We start from the raw sequence: 18,539 nt of genomic DNA on the forward strand, positions 1-18,539 counted from the left end.
CCCCTCTACATGTGACACAAAGGAAGTCACATGTTCCATGGAGCCTTAGGAAGAAAGATGTTCCCTTTTTCTTCAGTTGGTGCTTAACTTTAGCCCTTGCAAAAAGAGAGGCTGTGGAGAAGCTAAAGTGTATAAGGAGGAGCATGCTAACAGTTTTGAGAGGGGATTTGGAAAGGTATTGAGTGGAGAAGTCAGAAATCATCAGAACAGTGTCACTGTCCTGCTTACCACAGAGTTGGTCCCCATGAATCAAAGTAAGTGAGCAAACAAAAACTAGCCTTCCACTGAGATGAAACATTTATTTAGTTGCTGGCATCTGCTCTAGAGTGATTCTAGATCGAGATTCAGGTAAGACAATTGCTGATAGAGGGGATTTACTTTGCTGTGAGCTGTCAGCTCTGTTTCATGGTTTTCTTTATCCAGTGTAGAAAACATGAGACTTTGGTAAAGATACTTGGTGTCATTCCATTTATACGTCCATAGCAGACAATGCCCTGTGCCACATTATTACACACCAGGGGGCCTCCGGAGTCACCCTGTAAATAGAGAGTGAGTCTGTGAACCATGGCACCACCTCACTTCTCACTTCCATTATCCCAAACTGTCTCATGCATTATTGATTGTAAGGTGTGCTTGTGAGAAATTAGAGGGAACTATAGGCTCTTAGTGGCTGAGCTCTGACTGTGGACATTTTCACTCTTGGATCCAGCCTTTGTCTTCATCCCCTGGTCTGGACCTCACCCCTGTAGAGTTGTGAGGACCATTCTTTACTGGCCAGGGTGGCTGATGACCAAGTCTGACAATGAGCACAGATGATGAGCTCATTGACAAAGAGGGCTTCAGTCTCAGAGAAGGTTGTATTTCCTGCATACCAGAGAAAAATTTTTCTCATGCCTGTGCCTTGAGCTCATGTCATGTGTTGCAAACGGAAGCTTCCAGTGGGGTTTCCTTCACCAGAGGCCCCTTAGTAAAATGGTATCAACTTAGAACATCCCAGCTCAGACTGCTCCCTTCTTCTCTTTTCTGGGAGAAACATAACAGCCTATGGGATGAAGGAATCCACGATGCTTGAGTCTCATGGTACTAGATCTGTCCCAAACACTCTTTCCCACAAAGCCAATTGTGACATATGGCTCCTCTTACCTTATTCGAAGTATTTTTAATATTTGGGTCTCCCACACAAATCTGAGTAGCACGATCATACTTTTTAAAGCGCTCCTGACACTTCTCGTCCTTCTGCACTATCATCTCCGCTTCCTGCAGTGTTCTTGAATGTGTTTCCTCTGGAGTAAAATTTCCCCATCCAGCCACCTGGCACCGGGTACCTGGATTCACCTCTGTCCTGCGCTCGGGCAGGTTGAGGAGCTGCACAGCTTTAGTCAGCTTGGCCTTTTTCTCCAGCTGGTGGAAAATAAGTAAGGAAGTCCAGTTCAGTGTATGCTCCTGGGTATGCACAGTGTGATGGACATTATGGCAAGGAGGGCAGGGGCAGGGTGCCAGTGGAAGTGGCAACCATTCTTGAGGAGAGCAAGAGTGACAAGGACATGTGCCTTACCTTCAGCAGCATGATGTCGTTGATGCTTTTATTTCGATTATAGTCTGGGTGGGGAAATGCATTTTGTACATGGAATACCTGCTGGGTGTCCTCTTGTTCCTTGATGTTGTGGGCCCCCAAGGTGACCTCTATTTGGCTGTACACAGAGACAAGTGGATTGGTGGATGGGGAGTGACAAAAGAGACAACCCAGGATCTGTAAAAGCAGGCCACAGCTGAAACAGGACATAGCTGTAGAGGACAAAGGGCAACCTGCATGAATGGCTGTGCCTCCTTCTTAGTACTGAGGGAGGACACCTTGGGCACCAGAGGTTCTCAGTGGTCAGTGCCTCCAGGAAATGACATGAAACTGCTTTTCTTTGCATGGTTATCCAAAAGTATGGTTCTGGGTCTACATGTAATCAGGTTTGATTGCCCTGGTTTTCCTTATATCAGGAATTCTTTGCTGCCAACTTGTTTCTCTCCCCTTGGTATATGATGACATTTTCTCACTCTTACCAGACCTCCTCATGGTTATGTCCATTAGCTCAGCGAGCTCCCCAGAAAAAGGGCTCTGAGAAGTGTTTCCTGTAGATTGTGGACTGTTTTTCCTTTCTCACCTCCCCAAACAGTGAGCAGCTGTCAGCACAAAGTCCTCTTGAATCAGGAAGCCACCACAAATTTTCCAAGATTTCTCACGCCTGATCCTAAGGTAAGCCATGTAGGGGCGGGAGTGGGGTTTGGCTTCATGTCCCCCGATGATCTCTCCTGAAAACAAGGATAAGACTGGGTGCAGCCACTGAGTCCTTGAACAAGTATCTACTTATAGTCTGTGAACCTGCAATTGGGCATTTGGGAGCCTGCAATTTCTTGAAGTGGACAGGAACCTAAGGAAAATGACTCAACTTGTTCTCCAAAGTGCAGGAAATTGAGTCTTGTTCTACTTGTCCTTTTCCTTTGTTTGATTGGAGATGACTATATGTATCATGGGAAAATAAAATCTCTGAGGCTTTTCATCATTGCTCTGCTAACTTTTTACATCCCTTGAGTAAATAAAACCTTTCTGAGTCCTGTGATGTCTAGGAGGGTGATGCTTCCTTCTGGCAGCCCCCTAGGTGTACTGTAGATGTGGTCTTACCCTCTTTCCTAAGGCCTGACATGTAGAGGGTGTCTCAGATCTGTTCCCTGGCAGCATGAAGAAAGAGCTGCAGTTAGTGTCTGATTAGTAGAGCAGTGCAGATGGCATTCTGGAAAGCAAAGAATTGTGACTCTGCCTCTGTGTCTCCTACTGGAAAACAGAGGAGCCACTGAAGTCCAGAGGAGGAAAGTAGAGCAGGAGAAAGTTAGTAGCAGTGAGGCGAGGCACAAAGAGTGTTCTGAGGAGAGAGATTGCATGCATTCTGAGGAACTCTGGGCATCTCTGCTAGGCAGATGAATACAAAGCCTTTCCCCTCCCCTGACCTGGAAGACTGGCCTATTCTGCCCTGTTTAGGAGTGCTTGATATTTTCTTCTTTTTACTTCTCACCTGCATGAACTTTGAAGAAAGACTCTCTAGATGTGCAAGCTGAGGCTTACTGAGGGTACAGTATCCACTGGCTCTTCTTGAAAACAAACTCCAGTAACTTATGCAGTGTCCTACCTGGTTCCCTCTGGTGGGTTTGGAGTTCAGTTTCAGAGAAATTCTGGCAGACAGAAGACTCTGGGGGTATTGCATAGGGACAGGAGATTCACGGTCTCTGTGCAATAAGATTGGGCCTCTGGAGGGTGGAGATGGTTACTCACCTGACTCTGCTCTGGGGAGCAGAAAAAAGGCCAACAGCAGCAGGAGCAGCTGCATCTTCCCAAGAAGCAAGAAGCAACTCCAGGTCAGAACTTCTGAAGATTTTTCCATGTTGTCTTTTATCCCCAACAGAGGAAAGGGGAGGAGTTTGCTTAGTGAGCACATGTTTGACACTGGTTTTGTGGTGCTTTACCCTGAGAAGCTTTCTAAAACAACACACTACTGCCACTGTCTCCGCTCATCATGACACCTTTCAAGTGTATGAGACCCATACAATGACCACAGCTGATGAGTCAGATCAAATCATGTGTTCCTGTCCTCACCAGAAACCCAGGCGAGCAAGGTGGGTCTGCAGGATGTGGTATTGGCCAGGACATTCTCATAAACCTGGGTTCCCAGTGACAGAATTATCAATGCCAGGTTTCATCAGAGTAGTTGTAGAAGCATTTGAGTATTAGGACCATCTCTTGTGCTAGGAGCAAGCATGCTGGAGAGTAAGCTGACCATCTGATGAAAGAGACAGAAACCCAGTAACCCAATTTCAGGAAGGCCACAGTGGAGCAATGTACTTAGGAATAACAAAGTGTGGCCAGCATCCACTCAATCAATCTGGTGCCTCTGATATCATCATAGCCTCCTTCTATGGGAATCCTAAACATTTCTTATTTAATTGTAAACATTGAGTGTGATGGAGTAGGCCTCTCTTCTCAATATTTTTTCAACAAAATGTCTGCACTTGGCATTTTTAGTCTAAATTAGCAAATTGCTGTGGGTCCTTGCTATTCAGTCTATGTCTTGACATAGGTTACTCCCTTTGCATTGATTGTGCTGTTGTGGATCCCAGTAGAATCACCAGAACTAAAATATGGAGTTGTCTTGGTGTGTATATTAGGATTCTGGTCCCTAGTTTTTAGGGCTCTTTTTCTTTTCTCATCTTCCCATTTTATAGGAATTGAGAATTGCCTTGCTCTATGAAATCTTTCTGCCATAGTGTTCCTATTTTGAAGCCTGCCTGCCTGAATCCACTGCAACCCTGTTGCTCAAGGGCCAACTGTAGGTCTGAACAATTTGATTTAGTAATTTAAGTTTCCTGTTCATGTTTTACATGTTTTTCTATTAGGAGTATTACACTTGAGAAGAAAACATTCTGGTGTATCTTCCTTCTCAATAGAGGACCATCACAATTTATCAAAGTTCAGCTTGTTTTTAACTGAACTTTCCCAGTAGTAAATAATTAGAAGGCAAAATTTTCTTTCTTACTGTAATTATAATACATATTCATTAAGAATATTCAGAGAGCAGGAAGGAAAAATAGCATGCCTTTGTCTATCTCCCCCAGTCAATTGAAAATTTTATTATACATATTTGTGTTACATAATGATTATACTTATTGTGAGAATTTTTTATGTAATGCATTTTATTTCTTCTTGTCCTCTTCTTGTCTCTTCTCTTTCCACTCCTTACAACTCTTACTCCTCTTTTTATCTGAAAAAAATCTATCACTGTTTCTTGTTATGTGTCTTTTATTTGGCTCTTCATTTATACTTTAGGTTTCTGATAAAAGAGAAACCATGTGATATTTAATGTTGTGTTGATTGATTACTTAACATCATGGTCCTAAGTACAACCATTTTCTACAAATGACTCATGTTTGTCCTGCTTATAGAAGAGTAGTACTCCTTTGTGTTCAATGCCACATTTTTAAAAATTCATGTAATCCTGGACAGACAAACAGTGTGCTTCTAAGTTATAGCTGCTATGAATTGTGCTACTATGAACATGGATATGAGTATATTACTGTAATAATGTTTCTCACTCTTTTAGGAAGATAGGGAAACTGCTATCTTTAGAAGGGTGGTGACTGGGCTGAGTAGAAGTTTTAGTTTTCTGAGGAATCACTGTACGGATTTCTATAGTCATATATACAGCCCATTAAACTTATGCGGTGAGCACGTTAACTCAGTGCAATGCTGCATATACACTGCAATTTACTTCCTATTGTACTCATTCATAATTAATCTTACAATGTAAACATTTTAAACACATTTAAATTATCCAATTACTCAGTATTACCTTAATAATTTTTTCATAGACTTATTAAAAAATTTAATATGCAATAAATGTCTAAAGTTGTACACTAAAAAATAAACATAAACTGTAAATTATTAAACTCTTCCCAAACTTGACTCAGTTGCACAAAAAAATTACCTGATTTTCTTCACTGATTAATACTTAGCTTTAACGTTTTGCAGTATGATCTAATACATTTGTTATATTTGCATTGAAAATTTTAACAAGGGATGATGATAAACACATTTTTGTCTCATTTTTAAAACTGAGGGGAAGTTAAAAAGTTATATGTGTAACTATTTATACGCATACAATTCAGTAGAATTTACGGCATTCAAAACGTGCATTTCAAAATTCAAAATATTTCTAGCACCTTGAACTTTGTATAAATATAAAATGACTGCTCCCCATTAACCTTTACCTCTTCGTCCTGCTCACTGCACTGCTAATCTTTTTTCTCTGTGCACTTGTCTATTTTGAATATTGCATGGCTGGATCATGTTTCTAAAATCATTCTTTAAATGTTTGGAAAGTTTAAACTATTTACATTTAAAAGGATTAATTATAATGAAGGTTTTTTTTATGACAATGTGCTACTTGCTTTTTGTGTCATGTTAAGACTCTGAATTTGCAGGTATGGGTTCTTAACTGCATATGCACAGATCGTAAGTGGTCCTTAAGTTCTCCTGAGGACATAATGGGAACTGGAATTAGAGGGACTGGTATCAGTTCACATTGTTGTGTTAGGTTCTTTCTCTCCAGAAATCTCACTGTTGCTCTAGTCATCACAGAATCAGTAAGACCAGGGCTTTATTTTTCCCTATATTTTATAATGGGTTAAATGAACAGGAATTAGTTAGTTGTGAGAGGTTTCCCAGCCTGGGTGCTATAAAATGTTTCTGAAGGAAGGATATTTATGGCGCTGTCAACTGCTAACTGAGCCATAAAAATCTGAAGAAGTAAGGTAAAGGTACATCATAGCAATCCTGAAATAATGTGTGACTATTACTTAGTAGCAGAATGTATGAAACAAACGAGAAAATAAAAGACATCATTATTAATCTATACCTTACCCTGTTTTAACAGGGATTTATTTAGTTTATCCAACTGCAGTTTTCATATCCTGCACTGGACTTACATTTACACATTCTAAGATGAAGCAGTCAGAGATATTAAGTGATGTACCAATAGTCAAATGGTTGCTGCGAGTTTCATGCACACATACACACACACACACACACACACACACACACACACACACACACACCAAAAAAAAAAAAAAACCTCACACAAACACAAAACACACACCGAAGATGTATGCTGACTATTCTGAAAACTGTCTATCACTCTTAGAAGTCATCAAAACAACACTGTACATATTTCAGTTCAGCAAAACGAAGTGATTTCATAATTAGAATTGTGTTTTGAATGGTCACTCTAGTAAGTCTAGATATTTTCTTTTCAGGAAGTTCTTGCAATAGAGGCAGGAGTATATCTTAGAATGCTGGCAGTTTCCAGTGGGTTTTGGGGAGAAAGATCACTAGGAAGGTTTCAATGGGGCTCTGAGTTTATCTGTCAGTTGAAAGAGTCTTAGAATTCTGGATTTTGTTTCAGTTACATGGCTCAGTTGCCTATTTCTGGATTTTATGATCTAATTTGACAGAGACAATATAGGCTACATAAAAGGACTTTAAAATATTTTTAAGTATAATGTCAGTTACAATGGGAAATGTGATTGTCAACACGGCTATGTGAATCTCTATCTATCTCTAACTTTCTATATGCAATACTTCTCTCTGTGTTTCTATACATTTTCATATACATTGCCATACCTATATGCATATTAAATATATGTTTTTGTGTGTGGTTACATATGCAGAAAGTACATCTAGATTTTTATTTCTGTGTGTTCATGTACATCATTTTTGTGGTTTTTTTTCTTGTATGTCTTCATTTTTACCTTTTTAATCATAGCCTGGAACACCTGTGTTGCAGGAGACATTTTTTCACTCAGAATTTTTGAAGTCAGCTGCTTCACCCTGATTATGAAGATGACCTGGATCATTAAGATATTCTGATACCATATTCTCCATGAACAAAAAGAAGGCAGGTGGCAGGTACCTAAAAGATGACATTATGCCAATGTGAAAATGAGTTTTATACTGGTTGTTTGTGAGTATATTGGATGAGGGGTCCTTATGGACAAGCGTAACTAGACAACCCTCCAGTTGGCATTAGGTTGACAGAGAAAGATTGTTTCCTATACTTGAGCCAAGAACAGCCTAAAAACATGGATAGAGTGTCAACAGTTTGTCTCATAGCACAGGGGTGGTCTGTACATTAAACGCTGTCTGAATTTGATGGGTAACTGTGGGCTTGGAAAGCAAATATGTAACATTAACCATTATTTTTTGTGGGTTCGGGCTGTTGTTCAATGTTCTGCTGCTATGTGAGCTTCTTTGAATCTAATGTTCTTTTAAATATGTAATGGTACATGGTGTAACTTCCATGTTTGAGTTTACACTACACTTTTAGGTAAACCATAAAATGTGACTGCTCTTTTTTTGGTTTTTCTCCCTCTATGCCTGCATCTCACAGTGCGTACACATTTGGAAACTTTTTGCCTAGAAGTTCTACCCAGTCTTTCTAATTTCCTATTTGCTGTACTAACTTAAAATGTGACAATGCTCCTTGCTGTACTCTAAAAAAATAGCTTTGTTATATTTGTATTATAACAAAACCTGTAACACGGGCTTATTGTATGTGTTTTCCTTCTTATGTCTTTGGATTACCTAATTGATATATTAATCAATGCTTTTCTCTGTATGGAATTGTAAAACCTTACCGAATTGATATGTTAACCATTGTTGCCCTCTAAAAACAACAGAAGTTGTGCTAAAACAACCTAACAAGGGTTGTTAATCACTGTTTGCTGCCTCTATTCTCCCCTAAAGAGCTAAAGAAAACTAGGATGGCCCTCTAATTAAAACTTCTTTGAAGTAACTTGCCTGTGTGCAGGGAGATTTGCTTATTAGCATAACTCTTTACCTGACCTTGATCCCCCTCCCCAGAAAGAGAGAAAAACATAACCGCCATTTATTCCATTCTGTATGGCACCTTATTGCCTCCCCTCTTCCCTTACCTATCTATCTAGGCTAGGCCATAAAGATTTTGGGTTTCTGGTGACCTCTTCCTGACCTGGTGGTGGTCTGTCATAAAATGTGCCTTAGCTTGCAGGAAATTACAGGAAAATGTTGTGGCTTAACCCTAATGCACCAAAAGGGTTAAGTTCCAAATCATTGTGAAGGATTAAGTTTTAGCTTTTTATAACATTTGACCCCTTCCCACCTGTTAGTGTTAGCTAGCTGTCCTGAGATAATTAGCTTTATACTTGCTTCTGCAAATGTTTTTGCAGATAATTCTTATCTGCAGGATGGGAGTAACTCAGAAGGCACCAGAAGCTCCCAAGGTTGTCAGAACTAAGTGGACAACTATACAGTTTCCAGATTTGGGTCAACAAGTTTGATGGCTCTGCAGGTTTCTTTGTCCCCCCGCCCTTTTCCTCCAGCCTCTTTTTAAAGTCCTCCCTTCAGTCTCTGGCAAGCCGTCTCCAAATTAGCTCCCAGAGACTCATTACCAGGCCTGGAAATAAAGCCTTTGCTTCCCAAATTTCAGCCTCTTGCTTCCTTTTATTATACACCGGTGTTTGAGTTATTACATTTGGGGGCCGCCCTGGATGGGAGCAAGACCCTAGATTCATTTCTGAACATTTGAAAGTAAGTACTCTGGAGGGCTTGTTTGGGCTGTGGTCAATTTCTAATGTTGAGGTGATGCCCTCAATTTGGGAGTGAGAACCTCCCAAGGACAGAGTCAATTGGTTATTCGAATGAATTCTGTCCCTTTGTGACTCTGCCCCGGGTGCAGAATCGCTCCATTGGGAAAGGGACACCCTCAGTTTGGGGAGTGGGAACCTTCCAAAGACAGAGTCAATTGGTTTTCGGTTTTGGGAAGAACTTTCTTCCATTTCTGACTCTTCCCCATGGTGGGGAACCTCTCTGTTCGTTAATTTGTTAATTCCTCCACATCCCAAAATTTGACTAATTTTTAAGCAAAGGCCATTTTGCTGCAGCTTGTCTTGTCTTGTATGTCTGTTTGTGTGTCCATTTGTTCTAATTGTTCTCATTTTGGTTACCCCAAATATAACAGAACATTCTCTCCTAGGAACCACTTCTATGAGCCCAAAATGGACAAAGGGATTTAGATATTGATGTGCAGTGTTTTTGTATGTTAGAATTGTTGGCCTGTTTAAATTTGTTACTAATTTAGGGGCTTGCTACCCATTTCTGTTGCAGGATCCATATGGCTTATTAGATTCATGGTTCATAATAAAAAAAAAAATCCTTATTTTCTTTAACTCACCAAACTGTGCACAAAGCATCCTTTGTTTGTGTCTTTTTTTTTAATCTTTTTTTTGTCCTTTTTTATCAGTACCAGGGATCGATCTCAAGACCGCCTGCTTGCAAGGCAGGTCTTATGCCGTTGAGCTAAATCCCCAGCCCCTTGTTTGCATCTTTAATGTTGGGGTGCCTTGCTTAATATTGTAGTCCTCAATTGATTGCTTGCAACCATGGCATGCCTTTTAGAAGGAGTATTTTTCTTTCTGGTTAAACTGTAAACATATGTGCACATATATGTGTATATTTAGGTTTTTAAGGATCATATCAACTTTACCAAGTAAAAACCAGGTCATACGGTAATTGAGCCAGTTAAAAGGTTACATTTTTTTAAAAATACAGCATTTTAGGGGCTGGGGATTTAGCTCAGCGGCATAAGCGCCTGCCTTGCAAGCAGGCAGTCGTGAGTTCGATCCCTGGTACCGATAAAAAACGAAAAAGACAAAAAAAAAAAAAAAAAAATACAGCATTTTAATGTGGTAGAAAGACATAAAATAATTAAATATGTTTTAGACTACTAAAAGGTGACTTCAAGTGTTTTGTTGAGAGTTTTAATGTTGTCTGAGAAGCAAGAGGAAAGATAATTGACTGGTAATAATAATAAAAAAAAGGACAAAGAAAGTGGTTTGTCTTCAAGTAAAAATATCTGGCTGTGCCAGAATGTGAAAGAAGATAAAACTTGGGGGTATTTTGTAAGTTATAGAAAGCTTGAGATGATGTGAATTTTATTTGTCTTGGTTTGTAGTACTTAAAATAACAGGTTTGACAAGAAGTAAATGTGCTCAAAATTTGACAATATTAGATCAGTTTTGGTAGATTTATTTATAAGATTGGTAAAACTTTGTTGCAAAATGCTTCCATGAAAATGAGATTATAGGTGATAATAGAGATAAGATATAAGTTCTTGCATGTGCTATGAACATCTGGGAGATTATATGGCATAATTTTGTTACCTATGAAAAAGACACTTTTTGTTAAGTATGTAATTTCTGTAAAATGATGGCCTGCCACATGGCACCCTGGGACAAATGATGGTTTGCCATCTAGATGAAGCCCGCTCCCTGATCTGGAATGCCAAAACCATGTTTTCCTTTTGTCCCACCCCGAATGGACAACCAGAGGTAAGGAGGTTACCCTAGTATTGCCAGTTGTTCTCTTTGCAACTCAGCCGGCCCTACATGTTAGACAAAAATTACAAAGGTTTGAGAGTTTTGAGAAAATGCCCATTCATCCAGTTAATAGATATGGCACAAAAGGTCTTTTAAAACAGGAAAAAATTGGCTTCTACTGGGAAATTTGTCCTGTGTATCTGAATTGTCACAAACTGACTTAAAGTTAAAACTGTTAAGTAAATAGAAACAAGAGTTTCCAAAAGTCTGGGCAAAAACCAATCTTCCAGGGCTAGCAATTACCCAGGTTCCCCTTGTGGTGGAACGCTTACCCCAAGCACACCCCATCTGCTTGTGTCAATACCCAATAAGCCTGGAGGCCCGGAAAGGGATTAAAGTCCACATACAGAGGCTAAGAGACAATGATATTCACATTCCTTGTGTCTCTCCCTGGAACATGCCCTTGCTTCCAGCACGGAAGCCAGGGACAAATGACTATCACCCTGTACAGGATCTCAGAGAGGTTAATAGACGAATTCTGAGTCTATACCCAACAGTGCCAAATTCTGAAAACACCTGGTACTCTGTTCTGGACCTGAAAGATGCTTTCTTCACTTTGCCTCTTACTCTGGTGGGTCAACCCCTTTTTCCCTTAGAATGGACTGACCCAGATACAGGGGTAAAAGAACAGCTGACCTGGACACATTTACCTAAGAGTTACAAGAACACTTCCACTCTTTTTGATGAGGCATTAGCAAGAGATCTTTTGGAATTTTGGAAAGAACACCGTGAGATAGTGCTCCTCCAGTTCATGGAAGACTTGTTAATAGCCTCAACCCACCTAGAAGCTTGTAAGCTTGTTGAGAGGCAACTGAGGAACTGTTAAGGAGTTTGGAGCAACTGTGCTATAAATTCTCGGTTAAAAAGGCCCAATTGTGCCATCAGGCTGTGACTCATCTGGGCTACAAATTGCAGGAAAAAAGGGGGGATTTTGTCTAAAGTAAGAGTCCAGGCTATATTGTAGATCTCATTCCCAGAAACTAAGAAACAGGTACACGAATTTCTGGGAGCTGTTGGATACTCCAGGCTGTTGATTCTAAATTTTACTGAAACAGCTTACCCCCTATATGACTCTCTTAAGGTAAAAACTCACTGAACTGGACTGATAAATGTGAATGGACCTTACAGCAGCTCAAGTGGGCCTTGACAGAGGCCCCAGCCCTGGGACTCCCTGATGTTACCAAGCCATTCACCTTGTTCATAGATAAACTCAGGGGCATTGTCAAAGGAGTCCTAACTCAGGACATGGGCCCTCGGAAGAGACCTATAGCCTGTCTTTCCAAAAGGCTCAATCCAGTAACAGGAGGGTGGCCTCCATGCCTAAAAATTCTGGCCGCTGTGGCAATGCTACTAAAAGAGGCTCAGAAACTCACTTTTGGACAGAAGATTTCTGTAGTGAACTCCAACATTTTAGAGACTGTTATCAAAACCCCTCCTGAAAAATGGCTTTCGAATGCCAGATTTCCACACTATTAGGCCCTGATCCTAGACCCAGAGTTTGTAGTTTTCAAGACTGCTTCAGCTTTAAACCCAGCCACCCTTTGCCTGATTACCAATGGTGCAATTTCACAGATGGAAGCAGCTTCATCCAGATCGGCAGATGAGAGGCCGGCGAAGCAGTGACCACCAAAAAGGAGGTACTCTGGGTTAAGCATCTCTGCCCAAAAGGCGGAGCTCATTGCTTTGACTGAGGTGCTAAAACTAGCCAAGGGAAAAAGGGTAAATATCTATACTGATAGTAGATATGCTTTTGCTACTATACATGTACATGGAGCCATCTATTAGGAGCAAGGTCTCTTAAATTCAGTTGGGACTAAGATAAAAAAAATGCTCCACAACTCATAGATTTTCTGGCAGCAGTCTGGGTTGCTCAGCAGGTTGCTGTTATTCACCCTAGGAAACAATTTGGCAGATCAGGCTGCTCAAAAAGTAGCAACCACATCAGAGGGGCCAATGGAAAAAGTAACTCCTCTGATGCTAGTCCCTCCAACCTTGTCAGAACTTGTCTATACAAAGAAAGACTGGACTGGTTGTTGCAAGACATCCAACAGATTCCAGTTCCTGTGACTAAAAAGCAAGTGCAAAATTTCTAGCAGGCACAGGACTGGTCCAGAATCTGGGACCCTGGCAGAAGCCTGTTGCCTATTTTTCCAAGAGACTTAATTCTGTGGCAGCCTAATGGCCACGCTGTCTGCAATGATTTCCTCAGTAGCCCCATCATAAAGGAGGCTTAAAGATTGAATTTTACACAAAACTCTTAATTGTTTCCTCCTATTCACTGGAGAATCTGATCAAGGCACCACCAGACTGATGGATGTCTAACTCCTGAGCCATACATTGTCAGGTACTATTTCTGGAAACATCGGCTTCAAACTCGGCTACTTTTCTGCCTGAGGATGACCCCTCATTGCCTCACCACAATTGTACTGAGGTCATTGATCACTTCATGGGACTTCGACCTGATCTAGCAAATAAGTCACTATCTGGAGTTCCATTGTACTTCTGCAATAGAAGCAGTTACCTGTCTATCCAGGTAAGTGGGTCACAGGAACTGCTGTTATACACTTTCAAATTCTATGGGAACAAATCTTAGAGCCAGAGATGTCAGAATAGTGGGCTAAACTCATTGCCCACACTGAGGTCCCAAGTTGTCTTTATCAAAAATGGTGTTTATTGTCTTCTGGGGTCAAAAGGTTAAAAATGCTCCCTAAATTTTGGCTTGTTGTTTGCCATCTAGATGCCAAGTAGAGTGGCTACTATCTGCTGTATAAGCCATTGGGCAGAAGATAATCTTGTTATACGGGAAAATAATTTGGCAAAATAATTTGGCAAATGCCACCTTCCAAAAGTCAGCCAGAAAGCCCCCAAATCAGTGGGGACTGAGATAAGCTTGACATTACTGCTGATCCCACCTACTTTCTTAGTCAGAGCCCATTTGCCATTGAAAATACCAGCATCTGGTAGGTCAACTTTGGAGAGATCCTTGGGCGATAATATCAAGCTAGCCTAGTCCGTGAGCTTCAGATGCCCTCAGTGCCAATTGGTAAATCCAAAAGTACTGCAACAAATAGAAACCACTTGTTATCATGGGACTATGTCTAGAAAACACTGGAAAATAGATTTTACAAAAATAAAGGGCCTGAATTTCAAGGATATAAGTGTTTACTTATGATGGTTGATTTTTTCACTAGATGGGTAAAAGCATTTTCTACTTAGTCTTAGTCAGCTCTGATAGCAGTTTCCCTGATTTGGTCTCCCTTTATATCCATGGGGTCCGACAATGGCCTGGCTTTTATAGCCTAGTAACTCAAATTAACCTAAGCTTTGCAGATCAATTAAAAACTCCATTGGGCTTACCAGCCTCAGAGTTCAGGAGAGGTAAAAAGATAAGTCAGATTTTAAAGACCATAATTACTAATGGCCTTAAAAACTGGCAAAAACGGGGTGAGTCTCTTTTACTTTTGCCCATTTGCATGCATGATGCACCCCCTATGTTGTAGATATTTCCTCTTTTGAGGTTTTATGTGAGAGACCAACCGCTTATCCTTAAAGTTCTCTAAAAATTAGCTGATCTTATTAAGTCCCCCCAGACTTTTCAGCTAGCTCTGACTTCCATCCACTGGTTATTTCACTGCTGCACACTGCAAGCTGGAGAGCCTAGGCATCTGGACAATCGACCTCACTGTAAATCTCTTGAGCCGCAATGGACTGTCAAAGTATCTGAAAGCCTACCTGGATTCATTGTTCCTACTGCAAGCAGGTCCAAGCTTCAAAAGACAATCAGCCTGCAGATAAGTGAACTGTCATTTCTTCCAAGGACTCTTTAAAACTTAAGTTTGCCTAATGTAACTGATAATCTTGTGTTCTCCTTTGTAGAGGCCCCGAGGAGGCCTCTGTCTGACTTAAAAATTGTTACGTGTATGATAAAACAGAGTAAATTTAAATGTTTGTTTTCTTTCACCTTTTGATTAACAGCTTTAAAGACAACTGCAAGACCTTTGTTAATCCTCCTACTGGGCCTTGTATTATAAAAATTTTGATAAACTATGTCAAAGATCTTAAAAGCTTATGATTTTAAAGACACATGCAAGGTTATAAACAGATGCCAATGAGTCAATGATTTGACTCACTGACTAAAATCAGTGGGGAATGTTGTACTCTAAGAAAATAGCTTCATTATATGTGTATTATAACAAAACCTGTAACACAGGCTTACTATATGTGTTTTTCTTCTTATATCTTTGGATTACCTAATTGATATGTTAATCAATGCTCTTCTCTGTAAAGAATTGTAAAACCTTACCTAATTGATATGTTAACCATTGTTGCCCTCTACAAACAATAGAGGTTGTGCTAAAAAAAGCTAACAAGGGTTGCTAATCACTGATAGGCACCTGTATTCTCTGGTAAAAAGCTAAAGAAAACTAGGATGGTCTTCTAATTTAGCCTTGTTTGAACTAACTTGCCTGTGTGCAGGGAGATTTGCTTATTAGCATAACCCTTTACCTGACCTTGATCCCCCTCCCCAGAAAGAAAGAAAAACATAACCACCATTTTCTCCTCTGTATGGTGCCTTATTGCCTCCCCTCTTCCCTTACCTATCTATCTAGCCTAGGCCATAAAGATTTTGGGTTTCTGGTGACCTCTTCCCGACCCAGTGGTGGTCTGTCATAAAATGTGCTTTAGCTTGCAGGAAATCACAGGAAAATGTGGCTTAACCCTAATGCACCAAAAAGGTTAAGTTCCAAATCATTGTGAAGGATTACATTTTAGCTTCTTATAACTTTCAACCCCTTCCCATCTGTTAGTGTTAACGAGCTGTCCTGACATAATTGGCTTTGGAGGTCTCCCAACAAGCTTGCTTTTGAACCCCCAGCACCTGTCACCTGCTTTACATCTGTTTGATGATGAATAACAAATGGGTGCTTTCAGACCTTCTGAAGAAAAGTCTTGTAGCTATTCTAAAGATAGCTACAACCTGGGGAAGCACCTATGGTCTGAGAGCAGAGGCTATGTTGGTATTGGTGAAGCAGGGTTGAAGCTATTGAATTAGTTCTTTCTCAGTGCATCCTGAGTTCATGAAGGTTGTTGGACCAGGTATGAGAGTTTTGTTTGCATAGCCACAAAATGGAACTGAGAGCTCTGTGGAGAGTTCTTGCCTGATTTTTCTCTAAGACTATCTTGGGACCAGCAAATACCAATTTATTAGAATCACTCTCAGAAAATTTGAGACAGCAAGAAGACCTACCTGAATAAAAGTCCCTGTTAGTCCATTTGAAAATCTCATTAGACAAAGACACGCTAATGAATAGAGACACTGGGTCAGGTCAAGGTCATTTGAAACTGAAGTACTATGCTGAGAGAACTTTTAAAGCAGGTGTCTTCCACACATTGCCTGACAGCTGTACATGTCACTCAAAAGCAGCCCCACAAGATCACACACTTTTAGCAATTTCCTGTGATTTTCAGCACTATTTTTTACGATTTGAGTGTACAGTGCCCTTGCACAGACTGTGTGACAGTGGAACTCTCTTGGCCTGGGCATAGAGCACTGTTAACTCTAACCTCCATGCTCACCACACACAGTGCATTCATGAACTGCTATTTACAAGGATGAAGAACAGATAGCATAAAAATATTTCAAAATTTTCTGAGAAGCCTCTTGAAAACTCACTAAAAATTGTAACCTCTTTCAGTGAAGCATTATGGATGTATTAGTTTCACGAATCAGGCCAAAGATACCATTAGATTAATGTTTGCATTTTCCCCCTTAAAACAGTGAAAAGAAAAATATAAATGATTGGATATTCATATACATTAGCTATATTGTAGTTTTAAAGTGTAACACATGACCATTTCTCTTTACATACTGTAGACCAAAAAGTAAAAAAATGCTTTGGTGTAAATGGTCCAACTTTTCATACTGGGTTAGGAAAGACCATGGACTTAAGAGACAGTTGTGCATGGGGGAAATAAGCAGTGTGTCAGCTTCCTAGCTCTCCAGCATTCCTAAGTGTCCTTTTCAGGGGAAATCATGTGCACCCTGCCTGGGCTTTTATTTATCCTCATTGCAGAGGAGACAGAAAAAAATAAAGGAAGTCCTGTTTCACACAAGAGTTTTTAATCTCTTTTCTTGCTTAACCTTAAATGGGTATCATGATGTAGTAACTTCTATCATCATTTCAGGTGACTGCTTTCCTTTTGTCCCTTACAGGTAGCTTTTGAACACATTTACTTCAGTAATTTCCCTTTTGTGTCTTGGCGGGTTGCTCAGTTTTGCCCTAGTGCATACAATGTTCTCAGGAATATCATTTAATAGTTGTCTCAGTCTTCTGAGAAAATGCAATTGAAATAGGTTTGCTATCTTATTATGTCCATTTAATTTGCACTTACTGTATGTATTTCTCATTGGTATCTGATAAGTCTGGATAGATGTTTATTCACATGCAAGCTGTTTAAAGTACGTGCTTTTGGATAAATCATTGCCAGCCTATGAAGTTAAATTATTTTCTTTATAATTAGTGATTTTCTTTGGGAAGAGTGAGGTAGGGAATAACGGCTTAGTGTTTTTAGCCTCATTTTCCCTAGGGCTCCTAAAAATACTGCCTGGCGTTTTTAATATTATATTATGTGGGTACATCATGGCTCTATCTTCCTAATTTGTTATTATTCAAACTGTTTCTAATTTCTGATAATATTAAGAAGTATTAAAAGTATAATCTTTATTCTGAGAGCTCAGTGTATGCTGTGTGTAGTGTTGTGTGTGTGTGTGCTCCTGTGCCCGCACTTTCATTTCAGTTTGCAGGATGTTCTCCCAATAGTAGAATTACTGTACTGTATTATTGTCAATTGTCACTAATGTTGCACCACGGGAAAATGTTGGTAATGAGGGAGATTGCACATGTGTGGGAACAGGGATTTGGGGGAAATCTCTGTATTTGTTTCTCCAGTTTTCTATAAACTTAAAATTGCTTTTAAAAATTGAAGTGTTTGCTGTAATATTAAAAAGGCTCTTTAAAACAAACATAAACCCAAAGGAACAAACATGCAAGTCAAGATTTATAGAACAGTTGATATAAGTAAAGTTAGAGTGCATGTAAAAATAATCATAACAATAACTATATAAATCATCATTCAGAATAATTCATAAATCAGTGAAAGTCCAGGATAATCAGAGTGGGGATAAAAGCAAAATATAAACTCATGTTATGTTTAATACATTGCAAGAGTTAAAAGTAGAATGAAAATACAAATACACACAGAATACCAGTATTGGTGGAAAAGTAACAGATAGTACAGATTTTTAAGAAAATAGCATTTGAAGGACATGTACACTCCTTCCATGAGGAATATCCATTTAATCCCTTTGGAAGATATACTCATTTTAATTCATTTTATTGAATATAATTGACAAAATCAAATTTACTTAAGTTGCACAGCATCATGTTTTGGGATAGCTGTGCACTATGAACCATTCCTACAATCACCTCAAAAAACATCACATTTTGACTCCTTCTGCTTAAAATGTTTTA

At 39.7% G+C, this 18,539-nt stretch overlaps 1 protein-coding gene across 3 annotated transcripts in view; it reads right to left on the reverse strand.

The window, feature by feature from the left end:
* Positions 1–279: 279 nt before the first annotated feature.
* The window catches only part of LOC100734223 (granzyme B-like), a 166,224-nt gene continuing 147,964 nt past the window's right edge, over positions 280–18,539 (reverse strand). The window contains exons 1-6 of one of the 3 annotated variants that reach the window (XM_063246116.1): positions 3,317–3,440; positions 3,174–3,233; positions 2,154–2,301; positions 1,556–1,691; positions 1,144–1,401; positions 280–536 (exon numbers count right to left, since the gene is read on the reverse strand). In XM_063246116.1, the coding sequence (XP_063102186.1) occupies positions 393–536; positions 1,144–1,401; positions 1,556–1,691; positions 2,154–2,301; positions 3,174–3,233; positions 3,317–3,425 (855 nt within the window). In that variant the 5' untranslated portion in view covers positions 3,426–3,440 and the 3' untranslated portion in view covers positions 280–392. Of the gene's footprint in view, positions 537–1,143; positions 1,402–1,555; positions 1,692–2,153; positions 2,302–3,173; positions 3,234–3,316; positions 3,471–18,539 lie in introns of those variants that run through there. The other 2 variants (XM_003464752.4, XM_063246124.1) reach the window with 2 other exon arrangements.

The sequence above is a fragment of the Cavia porcellus genome, unplaced genomic scaffold (assembly GCF_034190915.1).
Source record: "Cavia porcellus strain 051 isolate PalLab524CR breed Dunkin Hartley unplaced genomic scaffold, mCavPor4.1 scaffold_1, whole genome shotgun sequence".
In the NCBI taxonomy this organism is placed as follows: domain Eukaryota; kingdom Metazoa; phylum Chordata; class Mammalia; order Rodentia; family Caviidae; genus Cavia; species Cavia porcellus.